Source organism: Theropithecus gelada, chromosome 3 (assembly GCF_003255815.1).
Source record: "Theropithecus gelada isolate Dixy chromosome 3, Tgel_1.0, whole genome shotgun sequence".
Lineage (NCBI taxonomy): Eukaryota > Metazoa > Chordata > Mammalia > Primates > Cercopithecidae > Theropithecus > Theropithecus gelada.
This window is the reverse complement of record NC_037670.1, coordinates 87,926,492-87,943,388: the sequence shown is the minus strand read 5'-3', so window position 1 is coordinate 87,943,388 and position 16,897 is coordinate 87,926,492. Positions and strand designations below refer to the sequence as shown.

At 39.8% G+C, this 16,897-nt stretch overlaps 2 protein-coding genes across 2 annotated transcripts in view; one reads left to right on the top strand and one right to left on the bottom strand.

Moving 5' to 3' along the window:
- Nucleotides 1-16,897, bottom strand: part of OSBPL3 (oxysterol binding protein like 3) — a 184,537-nt gene that overhangs the window by 135,420 nt on the left and 32,220 nt on the right. The gene's annotated exons all lie outside the window — the stretch shown is intronic.
- On the top strand, nt 13,922-14,829 carry LOC112620767 (60S ribosomal protein L21). The gene is made up of 2 exons (XM_025379597.1): nt 13,922-14,066; nt 14,417-14,829. Exons 1-2 carry the CDS (start codon nt 13,958-13,960, stop codon nt 14,788-14,790), a joined length of 483 nt encoding a protein of 160 aa, XP_025235382.1. The 5' UTR covers nt 13,922-13,957; the 3' UTR covers nt 14,791-14,829.

Genomic DNA, 16,897 nt, shown 5'->3' with positions numbered 1-16,897 from the left:
CAGAGCTGCCTTGTCCCTTCCACCCTGTGAGGACACAGCAAAAAGGCACTGTCTACCAACCAAAACACGAGCCTCCCAAGACACGATCAGTACTTCGATCTTGCATTTTCCAGCCTCCAGAACTATGAGAAGTAAATTTCTGATGTTTATAAGCCACTCGATTTATGCTATTTTCTTAGAGCAGCCCAAATGGACTAAGACAGGGGCAAAGACCAAACTGCCTTATATTCAAGCATTTTAAAAGTTGGGCATTCAGGAACGATCTAAGATCACTTTTTAAAACAAACGAAAACTTTCAAGACTCCAAGTGGTCCCCACGGGCAGACTCCCACTGTTCTGTAAGGCAGAATGCCATGTTACAAACCAGTGAACCGTTTTTCCCCCATATTCAAATTCCACACTGGACCTGATGCTGCTGCAGCAACTCCAGTCTTCGCCGTTCACAGGAGGAGAATGGAAGGGCTGCTGCCCAAAATAGTTTAATAAGGCCAGCAGTGATTCAGAGAGTAAATAACAGGCCACGCACTCAGACGCCTGCAGAACTGGGACCCAGTTGAGAGGGGGGTTCATTGCTCAAGGTTAAATGGGGGATAAAGAGGACAGGGACATTCAATTACACGTGTTCAAGGGAGAAAAGATCATTAGTACCACCTGCAAACTCCCAAAAAGGCAGTCAAATACGAGGCATTTCAGCTTGACTATTTATTAACACTGTTCTAGAGTCAAAAAAAGAACCAACCCATGAAGGTAAAAAGCAACCTTGCCAACATAGACCCTTTAGAACATTTTCTCTCTCAATGGACTCTGATTTGTTACTGAATAATTTCACGTGCATAAAAATATCTTAAGTTTATGAATATTTAAAAAGATGCCCAACATCAGGAGAACAAAAAAAATCCAGAAAAGCATCCAGAAAACTTTACTAATAGTCACAAGCTAGTCTAAAATCCAAACAAGATTCACCCTACCATGCAAAACACTCAAATCATTAATATTTCTGATTACGCTTCCATTCCCAAGAAAAACTAGGAATTGAGCAAACTTTAAGCTTGTGTAAAAAATAAATGTTGCATTTCTATTATTTATTTATCTTAAACTCCAGTTGAGGCAAATATTTGCCCATGCTCTCAGTTCTGATGAGAAGTTGATATTTAAATAATTAGTTGATATTTAAATAATTAGCTATGAGAAAAGCAAACCAATGGGTATTTCCCAAAGTTACTATCTGCTTTTGCTATCAAAATTTGGAATTTCAGTCAAATATACAGTGAAACATATATACAAAAGAGCTATGCCACTTAGCATAAATAGAGTAAAACAACAAATACTAAGATTTGTTAGCATTAAATCAGTTTAGTCTATAAATACCTTTATAGATGACAAGAGAAAAGCAAAGCTTAAGAATGCAGATAGATCATGTGTTTAACTGCTCTAAAATGGGAATCTGAGAGAAAGTTAATTTTCTCAGCTGGAGCCAAGAGTTAAAGCTTGTAACTGATGGAAAATAAGGTCATATTGGAGCAGTCTTTTACGTGAAAAATTAAATCTCACCACTTCAATACAGGCCTCATTTTAAAAACACCAGTATTAATCATCTCAACAAATTTTTATTCAAATATTACACAGATATGGCATGTTCAACACTGATCTTATTGACAAGTGTAAGCCTGCTTTGCTGGATGTCTCAGAAGCAATAACCTTTTCATTATAATCCTTTCTTGTGTCTTAGTTTTAAGCTTTAATGACAGATAACCGAGCTCCTCAGATCAAAGACACAGTAAAAGCCAGGAATAGAACATAAGTGAATTGAACACTGTCAACAACACAAAACAAAACACCTTCATTTACTGCTAGAGTAATAGAGTACCTGCTGTGCTCAAATGGAAAACAACCCTCATATAATGTATGTGTTATCAAAAACATATCTATCTTTTGGTCCCCAACCACTAGGGAGTAGCACAAAATACATTAGGGTGTCAAGAAGTCTGTCATGCAAGCTGATCTTCTCAAAACTGGCTTAGAAATCAGGATGAAACTCAGCATAACTACTTAGATGGCTTTATCCTTTAAATAAATACTGTAAAATAGAGTTTGCCATACAGCTTACTTTTGAATGGATCTTTTCTGGAAATATTTCAGCGTTCAGAAGCAATGTAATGACACAGGTTTGAATTGGGCCAATTTTCAGTTATGTCTTCTATTCCTTGGCTTGGGATTCAACACTCTTGGACTTTTGGCAACAGGCAGATGGAAATGCCAGAAATTATAATTTTGATGAAATGCTTTCTTTCTAGAGGACTTAATTATTTCTACTGCATGGGTTTGTTTCATTTTACATAAGGCATTTTCTTAAAAATTGTATGCAGATATTGAAAATGACTCACAAGGGCCGGGCGCGGTGGCACAAGCCTATAATCCCTGCACTTTGGGAGGCCGAGACGGGTGGACCACGAGGTCAGGAGATCGAGACCATCCTGGCTAACACGGTGAAACCCCGTCTCTACTAAAAAATACAAAAAACTAGCCGGGCGAGGTGGCAGGCGCCTGTAGTCCCCGCTACTCGGGAGGCTGAGGCAGGAGAATGGTGTGAACCCGGGAGGCGGAGCTTGCAGTGAGCCGAGATCCGGCCACCGCACTACAGCCCTGGAGACAGAGCGAGACTCCGTCTCAAAAAAAAAAAAAAAAAAGAAAATGACTCACAAGAACCTTTAGTGGCTTTTCCTTTAAGCCTCCTTTCAAAAATATGGATAGGGTTGCTCATCACAAGGTTGGTTGTACTAGTAAAAAAAAAAAGGCAAACATAATAATGCATATAAAATTGGATAAATAATTTGTAGTACAACTACATAATAACCTGCAAGACATCCATTAAAATGATAAAACAGGCATGATGGAGGCATTTTAATAAAAGAAATAATTGTAGATTCACAAGAAGTTGCAAAAATACTGCAGAGTGGTCCAGCGTACCCTTCACTCGGCACCCACCAATGGTAACATCTTATATATAACTACAATCAAAAACAGGAAATTAATATTGGCACAATACAATTAGGCTACACCGTTTACTCAGATTATGGTAAGCTACAGAACTTACTCAGAAACTTACCAATTTTTACATGTACTCACTTTGTGTGCATGTGTATTGTATATATTTCCATAAAATGTTATCTATATTTATGTAATCGCCACCACAAACAAGATACAGATTGTCCATCACCAGAAAGAAAACTACAAGGCAACTTCTTACAGTAATAGAAAGGGTCTATATCTTGACCTAGGTGGTGGTTAGGCCATATACTTCAGATTTATACAATTTAGATTATAAAGTATGCTTATATTTTAAAAGAATGAGGAAAAGTTCTTTGATTGATGACACATTAGGTTTTTTTAAAAGTCACAAAACAATGTTTATATATGATTCAATTCTCACATAATGTGTCTCTATGTGCCTGGGGGTGGGATGGGGGAACACCAACATTTAATTTTCTTCTACAAATTCTATTTTATGTATTCTGGCATTTATTTTGCAGAGAGTATGAGTTGCTTTAATAAAGCAGAGAAAAAGACCAAAAAAAAAGGTATGTACTGTATATTCTTGAAGAAGGAATCTTTTTTTATCACCATTTAATTCATTCTTAAGATTTCTTCTGGTTGAAAACTACCATCCTTTGTACCACTCCCCTAAAACACAACCTCTATCAACTTCATAATGAAGGGGCCTTAAGTTACTGGTTCCAGTAAAAGATAAACTTAAAAAGTTCTTCCCCATGAAGCTCAGTGAGTATGTAAGAACATATGTGAAAATTTCAAAGGAAACTGTGACACTGAATACAGGCTGTTACTTAGAGCTAACTTTTCCTCTCACAATCCACAAACATGAATACATTCTTTCAATATAACCTTTAATGACCACAGAATATGTACTAAAATTATGCAAAGGTTATCCAAGACCTCAACATGTACAAGACAAAGACTGTGCTCTTAACAAGGTCAAAACTGCAATGCAACACAATGGGCCAAGTTCTTACACCACCAACGAGAATAAAGTGCTGGGAGTATATGGTGAAGTAAACAGCCAATTCTGTCTAGGAGCGGGAAAGCAGAATGACTGAGAAAGGAAGGACCCTAGCTGTGGGCCTTGAAACCTTCTACTTGGGCTTCTGCCAGGTGGCAAAGAGAAAATGAAAATAGGGGAAAGAGTCACTCTAGTCACAGAGACTGCCTGCAGGCACGAACATTTTGGGGGCCTGCTGTAGAACAGATATGTACAAGTTAGGGAAGATGTGAAGGGATATGATTCTGGAAATGATCGTGAATACTATGATAAAAGTATGCCTGCATTACCCTGTATGCAGTAGAAAACTCAAAGGCTTTTAAACAGAGGACTAGACTGGTATCAGTATCAAAAGTGAGTTGGAATGAGAGAATAGAATAGGAAGAAAAATTATTGAGCTCTTAAAACTATATACCAGGTGAAAAGCAATGAGGTCCTGACTAGGGCAGCAACAGCAGTTGTCATAGAAAAGGATACTGTATTAGTCCATTCTCATGCTGCTAATAAAGACATACCCAAGACCGGGTAATTTATAAAGGAAAGAGGTTTAACTGACTCACAGTTCAGCATGGCTGGGGAAGCCTCGGGAAACTTACAATCATGGCAGAAGGGGAAGCAAACATGTCCTTCTTCACATGGCAGCAGGAGAAATGCCGAGCAAAAGGGGGAAAAGGCCCTTAGATTATAAAACCATCAGATGCAGTGAGAACTAACTTACTATCATGAGAACAGGATGGGGGAACCTCCCCCATAATTCAACTTTCTCCCACCAGGTCCTTCCCACAACACGTGGGGATTATGGGAACTACAATTCAAGTTTTGTAGCAGCTTTGCGTGGGGACACAGTCAAACCATATCAGTAAATTTTTATTTCAATTGTTTAACTATTATGAATGGCCTCATTCTGTATATAATCCCCAATTTGATATTTGGTTCAACATTATTCTTGAGATTTACCTACCCATAAGGATACAGATAGTTTTAGTTCTTTCTGCTTTATAGAATTTAATTTACTGAATCCACTATATTCATCCATCTTACTCATGGACATTTAGGTTGCTTCCAATGTTTTGCTCTAACTAACAATACAGCAGTGAACAGAGCATACATAAGATGTCCCAATACATGTGCCACACTTTTACATATCTGGAAATAGATAGGCAAAACTGGAGGTTTATGGTGCTATAAGGCACAAAACATAAAACACCTTAAACCTAACTAATTACTTATTACCAAAGCATTCTCCAAGCTGGTTGTTCCAAATGATACTGTCATTAATAAAACATGAGTTTCCACCTTACATATCTTTGCCCATACTTGGTATAGCCAAACTATTTAATTTGAACAAATTTGTGAGTGTAGAAATGATATTCTTCTTCTGGTTTTATATTATGCTTCCAGAATCAAAAGATATTTCCAAAGTAGAATCCATGAATTAGGATGAGGACAGTGAAGGACAGAGAAGAAAACTATGGAGTGTTCTGCTTGGGTAACAAAAGTAGAAATATCTGTTAGGAACTACATTTAATTGCAACCAACAAGGTACTTCCTCCTTATCTCCAAATGCTGGCCTAAATAAACAAGGGCTTATTTGCTATGGGCTCAATGTTTTTGTACTGACCAAACGGGTATGTTGAAACCTAATCACCAACCTGATGGTATTAGGAGGTGGAGTCTTCGGGGGGTGATTAGGTCATGAGGGCTCCCCGCTTGCATGGGATTAATGCCCTTATGAAAGAGAGCCCAGAGAGCCGTCTGGCCTTCCATCACATGAGGACACAAAGAAGGCATCATCTATGATGCAGGCAGCCCTCACCAGACACTGAATCTGCCAGCACCTTGATCGTGGACTTCACAGTCTCCAGAACTGTAAGCAATCCATTTCTACTGTTTATAAATTACCCAGTTTATAGTATTTGTTATAGCAGCCTGAACTAATACATTGCCACATAAAAATCCACAGGTAGGCATTCCAAAGCTGATATGGCAGCTTCATGGTTATAATGACCCAACATCCTTCTCTCCCAGCTTCAATTTTCAAGGTCTCCGTAGGGACCAAGATGGCTTCTGAAACTCTAGTCATCACTCAAATTTGAAGGCCAGAAGAAGGAAAAGTTGATGGGTAAAAGGGCATACCTCCCAGCTGAACAGTTTTGTTTTTGTTTTTTTTTAGGCTTCCTGGAAGTTCCATACAATTCTCCTAAATAACATACACAGGCAAGACGGCCATACCTAGGTATACTCACACGGCCATACCTAGCTGCAAGGAAAACTGAATAATGAGGTTTTGTTTTGATGTGTGTGTGTGCTTTTGTTTTTGTTTTGAGAGCAAAACTAATGTGGCCAAAAAAGAAAAAAAAAAAAAAAAGATTCTGTTATTAAGGAAAAGTATATAATGGAAGGCAACATTATTTGACACAATAAATGATGTGATTAATTAAGATGCAGAACACAAGAACAAATGAAAGGAAACAGAGTACAAGGGATAGGAATTGGTGTAGAAATAAAGATTTAAGAATTTTTAGCATAGAGATATCAGATGAAATCATAGGAATAGTTAAGATAGCCCAAGGAATCAGCATTGAGCAAGAAGAGACAGTGAGGTAAGTATCCCAGGAAATGCAGTACTTAAGAGAAAAAAAGAGAAAAGATAAATGAAGAAAACTAAGACATCAAGAACATTCAGAGAAGGAAGAACAACACTGTCCATAGTCCAAAGGACCAAGGTCTTTGAGCATGGAGGAGGTATAAGCTACTGGTAACTGTCTGCCCAGCAGCCACTCTCCTGTGCTTCTTTGTGACTAATAAGAATTCCAACTTTGTTCAGCTATTAGGAAGCTAGGTGCTTGAGGAGAGCTTGGGCTCCTCCCCAACCCCAGCTGTAAACCCTGACAATTCTAAACCTATCAGGTAATCCCATTTCCCCTTGCTATTGATTGGCTTAGGCAAGTGCATCTGAAACAATCCTGGCCAATGGAACCCTAAGGAAAGTATGGGAGACAAAAAGTTAACATGTTGCATATTTTAAAAAATTAAACACGCAGGAAGAAAAGACCAAAGAAACTGGGTCCTTGAGGACACGGTCAACCCACTGAATTAAGCAACTTTGGAACTGCCCTAATTTCAGGCTTTTTAAATGTAGTTTCTTCTATTCGGGTTTTCCATTACTTGCAGCCAAAATCATCCTAATAGTCAACAGTTTCAAACATTAACAGACAGGCCAAAATGTTATCAAGAGGCCTTGGGAGACAGTGAAGATTTAGAATGGAATGGCCCAGTTCAGTCACTGAGAAGGGGGAAAAAATCAGTAACAGGGGGCTATAACTAAAGTTAGGAGGGTGGGGGAAAAGGGGAGGGAGAGCATTAGGACAAATACATAGTGCATGCAGGGCTTAAAACCTAGATGACGGGTTGACAGGTGCAGCAAATCACCATGGCACATGTATACCTATGTAACAAACCTGCATGTTCTGTACATGTATCCCAGAACTAAAAGAAAGAAAGAAAAATAAATAAATAAAAATAAAGTTGGGAGAATTTCTTCCTATTGACTTCTGTTTTTAGATGAAATGAAAACAAGGTCAAATGCTGAGAATGAGATTGTGAAAGAAAGTTGTATTCTTGAAGAAAATAATAAAGGTTTGGAATAGCTGCTACAAAAAAAAAAGGGAAAGGGTGTGAACTTTGGATCTGAAAATATATATTCAGATCAAAATATCAAAAGGCTCTGTTAACATTAAAATCATAAATTTGTAAGAAAGCCAATAAGCAGAGTGGTAAACTGAGTACAAGGACAGAAGTAGACTGTTGTGTTGAATCAGAGTTGGAGAAAGAAATAAATCCTATAGAAGATCAGGAGGTGTAGAAATTACTGGTACCAATGATAGATCATCAAAAGGGTTGACTATATAGTCCAGGTACACCGGGGAGAAGTAAAGGGTGTGAAATAGTAAAGACCGGACAGGCTGAACAAACAGGGTGCAGATCAGGGAATAAATTCACAGTGAGTCTGAAGAAAAGGTTTAGTGACAGAAAGCAGACAGGAAAGACAGGGGCTGTGATGGAGGAAAGGGTATTTCAGAGATAACCATCTCAAAGTGAGAGCAGCAGGGTTTGGCCACTGGAGTGGGCTGCTGAGGTGGTGTGGGATGTCTCTAAAACCAAGGAGAAGAGGAACAGTGAATGAAGATGTCAGGTGAGTCCTCAATATAAGCACAGCGGAGGATAATAACAGGACAGGAGCTCAAAGGCAAACAGGAGACAGCTACAAACCAAAGCTCACACTTCCCACATCGCTCTTCTTAACATTTCTTTCTTCTTTTTTTTTATTTTTTATTTTTTGTGATGGAGTCTCGCTCTGTCGCCCAGGCTGGTGTGCGGTGGCGCGATCTCAGCTCTCTGTAACCTCCACCTCCCGGGTAAACGCCATTCTCCTACCCCAGCCTCCCAAGTAGCTGGGACTACAGGCTCCTGCCACTACATCCAGCTAGTTTTTTGTATTTTTAGTAGAGACGGGGTTTCACCATTTTGGCAGGATGGTCTCAATCTCCTGACCTTGTGATCTGCCTGTCTTGGCCTCCCAAAGTGCTGGGATTACAGGTGTGAACCACTGCTCCCGGCCAACATTTCTTTCTTTTAAGGAGAAATCTATTTGCCTTAGCAATAGTTTCAGGTAGATGATCTTTCACATATGTATAAGAAATGTTGCCGTGAACCCTGGGAAAATCCTAAAGATTCCAGTCTATTATCAGATAACTCCTCCTAAATGGTTCTTTCTTCTTATCAATTTAGAAAAACCCTGGAGGAATAAAATGAGAAAAGCGGAGATGAATCCGATGCATCTAGGATATTTCTTAAAGTCTCTACTCCCAACATTTCCCCTCTTTCTACTCCTGCTGCTACCTGCCAGATTCAGGTAGCAATTATCATCTCTTGCCTACATGACTACAATAGCTCCTATGTAGCTTTCCAAGGTGTAGTGAGCTCTCCCCACTAAATGATGCCACATAGAGTTGCCAACCGAATTCTCCTAAAGCATCTCTTTGAATACTCCTCTCTATGCAAAGACCTGCAATGACTCCTCTTCACCCAGAACACTGGCTTTCAAGCTCTTACAGCACCTGCATCCCGTAAGACAGGTCACAGTATTCCCACCACAAAAATCAAGTAATGACAATCTGTTCTCCCACCTGACCATAATCGCACCTAATAGAAGAGCTCTCTAATTTAGCATAAAGTAACACATTTAGTTATCTGAAGTGTAATACATCATTGCATGGAATTCTAAATGCAAAACTTGTGAACAAATGATGTATAAAATGAAGTCCAACTGTACAGTGGTGGTACTGAAGGCCTCCCAAGTGCCAACTCAACCTTCCTCTCCCCCTTTATCGCTCACATTTTACTCCACGTATCCTAAATGCAAGGCAAGCCAGGCAAGCTGTATAGATATCAGTGTCCACACTTCAGTGTCATTCCAAGAACCCAGGGCTGTGTTTTGCTCACATCTCTCTTTGTAACACATAACACAACAGAAAAGAATAAGCTTTGTTCTGTAAGGCTTGTTGCCCATCTGCTCCAAGTACTTTGGGCACCACCAGAAATGTATGTTGTGTCCAACTGACTCAAGAAGCCTTCCCTTAACAGTATCTCAAGATGCTTTTTTTTTTTAACCTCAGAACTTTATAAGAAAACAAAGGGGCTATTTGAAAAGAATGAAATTCATACAATATGGAATGAACTAAACCAAATTTACTAAATAGTCAATCTAAACATAGGCATTCTTTTATACAACTAATATAATGAACCTGTAGTTCTAAATACAGCTAAGGGCCCCCACGCCTAACCACAGCACTAAGTGCACTTGTAGCCAGGAGTGCCTGAAGCCATGTCTGTCTGGTGCCTTTCCAGACACTGCTTCCATTGTTTCCTGGATTTAGATCCTTCACAGGCCTCTTCTCTGTCCCATGGTAATCTATGCATTCCACGCTGATCACCAACAGAATCGGGAATCCTGCTATCAGGTCTCATCTACTCAACCATACAGAATTTAGAGTCCCTGAAATATTAGGACAAATGCAAAGTATGAAAGCTTCTGTGTTTCTATGGTGATGGCCATTTTTCTTCCTGTTAGGTGCAAGTCTTCAGTTCCTTTTCTGAAACCTTCAAGGCTAGGAATATTCAAAATAGCTTTAAGGTAACACAATACATCTGTCTTTTATTTTATAACAACTCCAGCGGGGCCTAGAGCAGCACCTCACAGTCAGAAACACTGATATTTTTGCATGTATGAACATCCCTATTAAGTGGGATAATGATCATGAATAGCCTCATGGTAGGGCAGGGCAGACTATGCCATCAAATGAACTCCACAAAAAGCCCAAAACCTGTCACTATTCAGATCTCACAATTGTAATTAAGAAACTACATTACAAACAACTGTGTGACACTGGAACTTAAGGAGTTGAGCAGTGCTGTTGCTTCTTCTGCAAAGGTAAGATGCTATGGCAATGCCTACCTGCAAAGGCCGTCCTCTCTCTGGCTCCAAACAGAACACCAACCCAGGGCTAGAAGAAATGCCCAGGTCAAACGGAACCTCAGAAAGGTTTCCCACGTTATGCTGTAGATCATTAAGTACTATAGTCTCTCCTGGCTATGGCAGCCCAGGGGTTCATGAATTCACTAATTTATGTCCCTTCTATGGTTGCCCTGGTGCAGTGCCATGCCCAGCACACTGGCTAGATTCATACTGATAAATCTGACCCTCTCACTCCCCAATAGTCTAGGTCACACCACAGCAAATCATGACACAGTGACTGAGACAAGGATACTCAAGCTATGAGGCAGCCTGTACATATGTGCTTGTACCTTAGAGGCTTAAAGGAAGGACAAAACACATTTCAGTCTGTTCATTTAGTTATTTCATTGCAATGTGAAAAGCAATCAAGCACCATATTCATAAACTGAAGTTTATCACCTCAAATCTTACCTGCATAGTTTCTATATTTGCTTTGGTGGGATATTTTAATGACTGAAATAACAGCATACCTTTCTAAGAAGAGTTCCATTAAACTAGATAAGATCAGAGTTAACACTATAACTCTGTTATCTCTACATATCTCCAAGGAAACCCATATACTATTAGAGTCACGCTAAGAAACAGATTCAATTTTGAAACAGATCAGCAAGTGGAATTTACTAAAATGGAAATGTGACTCTAAGAAAAGCTTTCACGTTCCCTGGTGCAGACTATATCTTCACTATGACAAGACTAAATTGGGACGGACTGCTGAAGATGTCATTATCCAGAGTAGATATCATAAACAGATGTGCCTTTGGTTGCTCCATTTTGAATCTTGGTATTTATCATTGTACTCCACCAGATAAGTCAATTTGTGAAATTTACTTATGTTTCATATTAAACACAAATTGGAAGAGACAGTAATAGTTGAATTAAGAATCCTTTACTTAATCTGTCTTCCTAGCATGGACAGGAGACTATAAGTAGTCAATTATTTCCTTTCACAGGCATAGAAAAACCAAGGAATAAATTTAAAATTTTCCAGTCTAAAATAAAAGAAAAATATTTAAGGAAACATTTTTATTAGGGAGAAACCAAAGATTAAAAGTTATCTTGACTTGAAGAGATTACTGGATTCTTCATACTCTAAAATGAGATGTCCGGTTACAATAGTGGCTGTAACACCTCCTAAAGTTATTGTGAGACTTTGAGCAAAGGCTTTTATTTTCTCATTTGCATTAAACTTACCTGATCATTACTGGGACTATGGTGGTAATGTTAATAAGAAGAAACTCCAAATGTTAAAAGTGCCACGGTGGCCGGGTGCAGTGGCTCACGCCTGTAATCCCAGCACTTTGGGAGGCCAAGGCGGGCTGATCAGGAGGTCAGGAGTTCGAGACCAGCCCAACCAACATGGCGAAACCCCGTCTCTACTAAAAATACAAAAAATATTAGCCAGCCATGGTGGCACGCACCTGTAATCCCAACTACTCAGGAGGCTGAGGCAGTAGAATCACTTGAACCCAGGAGGCGGAGGTTGCAGTAAGCTGAGATTGCGCCACTGCACTCCATCTTGGGTGACAGAGCGATACTCCAAAAAAAAAAATGCCATGGTGATGTTTAAAAATATAAAATCTCAATAAACCCAATCATCCTCCCTCTTTCAAAAGAGAAGGAATGCCAAAGGTTCTCCTGTATGCACTATTTTATCCAAAGGCTTGTACCACAATATGGTATTTGTATTTTTCTTACCTAGCAAAGTACATAACTCCTCTATAACGCCCTTCTCATTTGCTTTAATAGTGACATTTTAAATGAATGAGCAATGACATCATTCTCAAAAAATACTTTAGAAACAAGAAAACAGGAAACAATCATTCTGGCCCAATGGAGTTAACATCTGACTTGCTTTTCCCGATGGATTCCATGACGAGATTTTTCCTCGTATTTGAGAAAGCAGCATTCTTATACCGGAACTGTCACTGCCACGTCATTTGGTGGCAAACCCTATTCAAGATTTGATTACTTGAGTATCAAGTCTTGGGTGGAGTTTACCACCTATATTAAATAATATTATCACTTGAGAACAAAGGAACAAATAAAAAAGAAAAACACTTTATTTCAAATCTAGTACCATTCCTCTTCCACATGATAATACTTCCCTCCTTCAATCAACCCTTTTTTCTAGTCTAAACATCTCCATTTAATTCATTTATTCTCTCAGAAAACAGTTTCCAGTTCCTTCTCCATCCTATTCATTCTTCTAAGGGCAGAATCCATCATGAGTATGTGCTCTGACAACCTAAAGCAGTGTCCTGTATATTTATTCATTCAGCAAAGACTTAGTGAAATGAAGTATTAATATTATTCTAGGAATTGGAAATATATCAGTGACAAAAATCACTGCTATCTTAAAGCTTAACATCTCATCTAGCACCTAGAACAAGGCCAGACACAAGGCAAGCACTCACTAAATACTTGTTGAAAACATCCTGCATGAAGGGCAGTATCTGAATTTGAACACAATGATTCCAAATGTGGTTCAACATGTTGAAAGTGGCACACTCTGATACGGTGAAATGATTACTGGCAGCAAGGAAAAGAAAAGCTACTACACGTAAGACTCTGAAAAGATGAGCAGTCTAGAGTCCCTTTGCAACTCATTTTATGCCTTGAGGACATAACTACATTAATCACAATGTAAGAGGTAAGATGCTCATTGTTCATAAGAGGTTCGAATTATGTCAAGGCTCTGTTCAAAGAAACAGTAGAGTGGAGAATACATTTTAGAGCAATGTATAAACAGTTGATTTTAAACATTTTTATTTCTTAGTACTTGTTCCAGTTAGTATTGTTAAGTAACAAAGTACCCCAAAACTTAGCAGCTTCAAACCACTATTTTATCTGGCTCATAATTTAAATGGTGAAGAGTTCGGGAAAGGCTGGGCTGGGCAGCTCTGGCTCAGGGTCTCTCATTTGATGGCAATCAGATACCAGATGGGGCTGGAGCTAGGTGGGCGAGAGTCATCTGAAGGCTCAGCTGGGTAGGTGTCTTAGGAGGCTCCCTCCCAAGGCTGGTAGTCAATGCTGGCTGTCAGCTGGGAGCTCAGCTGGGGTTGCTGGTTGGGTCACCTACACATGGTTTCCCCAGCATGGAATCTCAGAGTAGCCATACTTCGACTTGGCAGTTAGCATGGTCAGAACTAATGTCCCAAGAGAAGTAAGGAGAAATTGCACAGCCTTTTACAACCTCGACTACCAAGTTGTCATATAGTGTTATTTTTGCCGTACTTTTATTAGTTGGAGCAGACACAAACCAACTCGTATTTAAGAGAAGGGAACGCCTTTCGGCCGGAACCGCCATCTTCCAGTAATTTGCCAAAATGACGAACACAAAGGGAAAGAGGAGAGGCACCCGATATATGTTCTCTAGGCCTTTTAGAAAACATGGAGTTGTTCCTTTGGCCACGTATATGCGAATCTATAAGAAAGGTGAGGCCGGGCGCGGTGGCTCAAACCTGTAATCCCAGCACTTTGGGAGGCCGAGATGGGCGGATCACGAGGTCAGGAGATCGAGACCATCCTGGCTAACACGGTGAAACCCCGTCTCTACTAAAAAAATACAAAAAAAAAACTAGCCGGGCGAGGTGGCGGGCGCCTGTAGTCCCAGCTACTCGGGAGGCTGAGGCAGGAGAATGGCGTGAACCCGGGAGGCGGAGCTTGCAGTGAGCCGAGATCCCACCACTGCACTCCAGCCTGGGCGACAGAGCAAGACTCCGTCTCAAAAAAAAAAAAAAAAAAAAAAAAAAAAAAAAAAAAAAAAAAAAAAGAAAAGAAGAAAGGTGATATCGTAGACATCAAGGGAATGGGTACCGTTCAAAAAGGAATGCCCCACAAGTGTTACCATGGCAAAACTGGGAGAGTCTACAACGTTACCCAGCATGCTGTTGGCATTGTTGTAAACAAACAAGTTAAGGGCAAGATTCTTGCCAAGAGAATTAATGTACGTATTGAGCACATTAAGCATTCTAAGAGCAGAGATAGCTTCCTGAAACGCGTGAAGGAAAATGATCAGAAAAAGAAAGAAGCCAAAGAGAAAGGTACCTGGGTTCAACTGAAGCGCCAGCCTGCTCCACCCAGAGAAGCACACTTTGTGAGAACCAATGGGAAGGAGCCTGAGCTGCTGGAACCTATTCCCTATGAATTCATGGCATAATAGGTGTTAAAAAAAAAAAAAATAAAAGACCTCTGGGCTGAAAAAAAAAAAAAAAAAAAAAAAAAAGAGAAGGGAACACAGACCTCACCTATCAATGAAAGAACTTCTGGTCAGTTTTTAAAACTTCCACAGTACTTTAAACGGGTAAGTTTCCATTAGTTAATAAATGTGTTTAAGTAGAAGATTATATTTTAGATATGAGACATTAACAGGAAATAACAGACATTATCTGTTATTTTCCTCAGTACAAGTATCTTGTTTTGTTGAATACGCTAAGCTTAACTGAATGATTAGACTGACAAGAGGGTTATAGAGCTGCTTTTGGACTTTGGACTCTTAAGCAACAAAAGGCCACACGACCAGAGTCCTGCCATTAAGAAGGGCAGGCTCAGGTCCACCTTATCCACTCCATGTGGCAAACATTTCTCCCTCCTCGGCTCACATCATTTTTTATCATATGCTCCGGATTCATAAGCTGAAGTAGCAGGGATGTGTGTGAGAAAGAGAAAGAGGAGAGGGAGGAGAAAGAGAGAAATTGACTCCATCTATATCATTTGCTTTGTGAGGATAAGAACAGCCTTAACTCTTTTTCTAACACAACACCCAGCAGGCATCCAATAAAGGTTTGCTGTTTGACTTGGGCTCAAAATGAAAAGGATAAGCATTATTGTTCATTATTCTCGCCCCTTTCATGTCTTTAAATTGTAAAACAAAGAAAACAATCTGTACCACAGGAGGCTGGACTGCTGAGTTCTAGCAAGGCGTGGAGCTGTCTAAAAACAAAGTCAGGGCCGGGCGCGGTGGCTCACTCCTGTAATACCAGGACTTTGGGAAGCCAAGGCGGGCGGATCACGTGGTCAGGAGATCAAGACCATCCTGGCTAACATGGTGAAACCCCGTCTCTACTAAAACTACAAAAAATTAGCCGGGCATGGTGGCGGGCGCCTGTAGTCCCAGCTACTCCAGAGGCTGAGGCAGGAGAATGGCATGAACCCGGGAGGCGGAGCTTGCGGTGAGCCGAGATTGCGCCACTGCACTCCAGCCTGGGTGACAGAGCAAGACTCCGTCTCAAAAAAAACAAAAAACAAAGTCAGGAGTGCCCCATCCTTGATGATGGTCAAGTCAAGGTATTGTAGAGAGGAGTAAAACATCAGATGGAGGTCCTAAGTTTCCAAGGTTCCTTCCAAGAAAGACTTTACAATTCCATAACAAAGGATTTAGAAAATAAAAGCAAAACTGAGTTCCTATAAATGTGTGCGATGTCACTATTCACTATCCTCCTGCCAAAAATGTATTAACATAGAAAAAAGACAACTAGGAAATTCTCTGAATAAAGCTCTTCCAGGTAGAGTTCAATGGCTACAGAAGGTATCAGCCCACAGCATGTATGCAGCCTGGCTTTACCCAGGCACCAGAAACCTCCAGAGCATCACTCCCAACTGCTGCTTCTGCTCCCCCGGTGACTACCCCTGAAAGCTGCATATCTTTATTTCACAGAAACTACCTTTCCTCAGTCCCTATCAAGAAATGAATTTCAAAGTAACATTTTTAGCATAATGCTTAATCCCTAACACTAGACCAGCAACTTATCTATATGGGTAAGGAGGAAGCCAAATATTCCCAAAAATATCTAGGAATCACTATTTCTAAGTAGAGAGCACAGCATTTATTGAAATTTGAACATTAGAAATATGCTACAAACTAAACTATAATCTGAACACAAGTAATACATGCATGTGTATATATATATATGTATACATACATATCCAATTAAATCACACACAACACACACACACACACACATTCATTGCATACTACTCATGTGCCAGATTCTGTGATCAGTGTTGGTGGTTTGACACTGTACAGGGGGACAATATAATGTCCCCAGAGAGCTCCATCCATCCACTGTGTCCCAAAGATGCAGAGATTATATCACAGATTAAGCTTAAAGAATGATTTTTTTAAAATCCAATGTTCATTTCTAAATCTTTTACAAGAAATAAAAAAATCAAACTAAGACAACCTATCATATGCCATACAGCAAGCTCACAGACCTATACAGAAATCCCTTGAGCTGGAGCTAACAAGGACAGATCACAGAGAAACA